The sequence below is a fragment of the Alligator sinensis genome, unplaced genomic scaffold (genome assembly GCF_000455745.1).
Source record: "Alligator sinensis unplaced genomic scaffold, ASM45574v1 scaffold1860_2, whole genome shotgun sequence".
NCBI classification, from domain to species: Eukaryota; Metazoa; Chordata; order Crocodylia; family Alligatoridae; genus Alligator; species Alligator sinensis.
In genome coordinates, this window is record NW_005843035.1 from 143,714 (window position 1) to 147,265 (window position 3,552).

Consider the following 3,552-nt stretch of genomic DNA (forward strand, 5'->3'; position numbering starts at 1 on the left):
GGGGCCGCGCCGGGCGGGGGGAGCTGGAGGGTCTCCATGGCGGGTCCCAGTACCTGGAGGGCGGCAAACAGCACGGTCTCCTCCTCGGTGCAGTCGGTCTCCTCCAGCAGCAGGGCCCAGCGCGCCTGCTCGTACAGCTGCGTCATCCGCACCGTGTCATACTGGGGGGGCACTGGGGTTACCAGGGGGGTCACCAGAGGGACATGGAAATCACTGGGGGATGGGGGTCATTGCGTAATGAGGTTTGCCATGGAGTCACCAAGGCATCATTGAAGTCACTGGGGGTGATGGGGTCCCCAAGGGATCTTTCAAGCCGCGAGGGGGCCATTGGGGTCCCAGGGGTCACCAGCAGGTCAGCAGGGGCTCATTAGAGTTAGAGGGCACCACCAGGGGAAGAGGTGGGCAGGGCCAGACCCAGGGGGCGGGGCTAGAGGGAGGCAGGGGGCAGGGCCAAGGTGCACCTGGGGGTCCAGGTCGAAGAAGGTGTAGTACTTGAACCGGAGCCAGAGCTCGTCATCCTTCTGCACGTCCTGGGTCATCAGCGACAGTGATGAGTCCAGCCACCTGGGGGGGAGAGCGGTGACCCTCACTCCTGCCCCCCAGCCCCTGCCCCCCAGCCCTGCCGGTGCCCCTCACTCCCGACCCGCAGCCCCCACCTGCTGTTGATCTGGCCCTTCTCCACCAGGCTGCCGGGGCGCGGGGACTTCATCACGGTCTCAGGGCTGGGCCCAGCCTGGCTGAGCGAGAGCATCCGGTAACAGGCCGTGGCCTCAGGGCTGTCGGAGAAGTGGGGCGGCATCCCCCGGAACTGCTGCTGCTCCGCACCTGGGGGGAGACACAGGGGGGCTCGCACAAGCACAGCAGGCCCTCGCACAAGGGCACCAGGAGCATCTCCTTTGCATGGGCTCTGGTATGAGGGTTTGTTGGCGGGAGAGCTTGTATGGAGACTCGCTGGGGCACTCGTGCAAAAGCCTGTACGAAGGATCCAATGTGTGTGCAGTGGCACAAGAGGTTGCATGTATGCAAGTGAACCTCGCATGTGAGATCTCACGTGAGCTGGCACAGAGATACATGAGCACCCCTGCACTTGTGCAAGAGTCCAGGGAATTGAGCAAACCAATGGGTATTTGTGCAAAAGGTTGCACAGATACTAGTGAACACCTTGTGCAATGATGTGAGAGCTTGCACAGAGACCCATGAGCATACCCATGCAAGTGAGCGAGGACATGTAGCTGTGCAAGAAGTTGCATGGATACTAGTGAACCCCTCATGCCAGAGCCTGTGTGAAGGAGTGTGTCTTGGTGTGACTATTAGCATAGAGACTCACAGGTGCCTATGCCCTTGTGTGAGAGCCCGTGTGAACAAATGAACACATGGGTATTCATGCAAGAAGTTGCACAGATGCTAGTGAACACCTTGTACAAATCCTACACAAATGAGAGTATACTGGTGTGAGAGTTTGCCCAGAGACTCATGTGCCTGTGTAGTCGTGTGACAGCCCATATGAAGAAAACTGTACTTGTGCAAGAAGTCGCATGGGTACTTGTGAATTCCTAGAGAACCTGTGTGAATGAGTCTATAAACATGCATCTGTGACACTCTGCACAAACACTAGTGAACACCTTGTGCAAGAGCCTGTGTGAACAAGCATAAGTTGGTGTGAGAGCTTGCAGGGAGACTCACAAGTGCATTTGTGCGAGAGCCTATGCAAATGAGCAAACCCATGTATGTGTGTGCAAATGGTTGTACAGATGATGGTGAACACCTTGTGCGAGAATCTGTGTGAATGATGGTGTACTGATGTGAGAGCTTGTACAGATACTTGCAAGTGCCAATGTGCTTGTGCAAGTGCCTGCGAAAACAAACGTGCATTTGTGAGAGGTTCCACGAATGTTACTGAACACCTTGTGCAACAGCCGGTGTGAACAAATGCATATTAGCATAAGAGCCTGCACAGACTTGTGAATGCCCATACATGTGAATGAGCAACAAGTTTGTATCCATGCAAGAGGTTGCAGATACTAGTGAATTCCTTGTGTGAGAGTCTGTGAAAACAAGCAAATGTGTATCCATGAAAGGTTGCATGGGTGAAAGCGAACACTTTAAGAGAGAGCCCATGTGAATGAACAAACAAACGTGCATTCATGCAAGAGGTTGTCCAGGTTCTAGTGAACACCTCGTGCAAAAACCTGTGTGAAGAACGTGTATTGCTGCGAGAGTTTGCACATGACTTTCAAGCACCCATGCACTTGTGTGACAGCATGTGCCAATAAATGGGTATTTGTGTGATAAGTTGCATGGACCCTAGTGCATTCCCTGTGTGAGAGCCTGTGCAAATTGGTGAACCAGGTATTTGTGCGCTTATTTGTGCAGCCTCTCACACAAGGAATTCATAGATATTCATGGAACTTCTTGCACAAATGCACCATTTGCTCATTTGCACAGGTTCTCATGCAAGGAATTCACTAGTATCTGTGCAGTCTCTTGTATGACTACACGTTTGCTCATTCGCACAGGCTCTCACAGGTGTGTGCAGGCATTCGCCACTATCTGTGCAAACTCTCACGCTAGTACTCTCACGCAGGTTCTCATGAGGTGGTCACTAGAACCTGGGCACCTCTTGCACAAGTGCACACAGGGTGCTCACATGACTGCCCCTGCCTCTTGCATGAGGGTGCTCACGCTCACGCCTCTGGCCCCCACCCCCAGCACTTACTATTGGGCAGCACAATCCCAGTGAGGTCGAAGTCATCCTCGGCCCCCAGCGCTGCCTCCTTGCGCTTCTTCTTCTCCTTCCCCTCGGGTGGGCGCAGCAGAGACAGCTCCTCGGGGTGACGGATTGCTGGGGGCAAAGGGGGGTCACCCAAGGCAGCCCCCCCCATTGGTGTTCCTCACTCCTGACCTGCAGTCCCCTGCTCCCCCAGCCCTACTGGTGCCCCTCACTCCCAACCTGAAGCCCCCACCCATCAGTGCCCGTCATTCCCAGCCCGCAGCCCCCACCCATTGGTGCCTCTCGTTCCTGACCTGCAGCCCCCTGCCATCAGTGCCCCTCACTCCCAAGCCTCAGTCCCCTATATAGCGGCACCCCCCACAATCAACGCCCTTCACCCCTGACCCGCAGCCCGTCTCACCCAAGAGGCGGCAGATGTCGGCCACGGTGCGGAAGATGGTGTCGCTGAAGGAGGCCTGGACCCGCACGCGGCGCCGGTTGGGCAGGCGCAGTCGCAGCGGCTTGTGCTGGGGCGTGTAGCGGAGCCGGGCGTCCGCACCCAAGCCATACTTGTCCAGGGCCCAGCCTGTGCGCAGCAGCCACTGGTGCTTCTGCTCCCACCACAGCGCGTGGTCTGACCAGTCCCGCTGCACCCCTGCAGGGACCGGCCATCAGGGGCAGCTGAGGCTGGGGTGCAGCCAGCGGCCAAGCGGAACAGGCTGCAGCTAGCTCTGGGGTAGGCACAGGCTGCGGCCAGCTCTGGGGAGGAGCAGGCCCAGGCAGAACAGACTGCGCCTGGCTCTTGAAGTGGGCACAGGGCACGGAGAACTTGCGGCTGGTTC

General features: G+C 57.1%; 1 protein-coding gene across 1 annotated transcript in view; it reads right to left on the reverse strand.

The window, feature by feature from the left end:
- The window catches only part of FERMT3 (fermitin family member 3), a gene marked incomplete at its 3' end in the record, with an annotated part of 11,313 nt that overhangs the window by 4,858 nt on the left and 2,903 nt on the right, over positions 1-3,552 (reverse strand). Inside the window, exons 3-7 of the mRNA XM_006036879.2 lie at positions 3,132-3,365; positions 2,717-2,842; positions 657-825; positions 462-564; positions 54-161 (exon numbers count right to left, since the gene is read on the reverse strand). Coding sequence (XP_006036941.1) covers positions 54-161; positions 462-564; positions 657-825; positions 2,717-2,842; positions 3,132-3,365 — 740 coding nt within the window. The remainder of the gene's footprint in view (positions 1-53; positions 162-461; positions 565-656; positions 826-2,716; positions 2,843-3,131; positions 3,366-3,552) is intronic.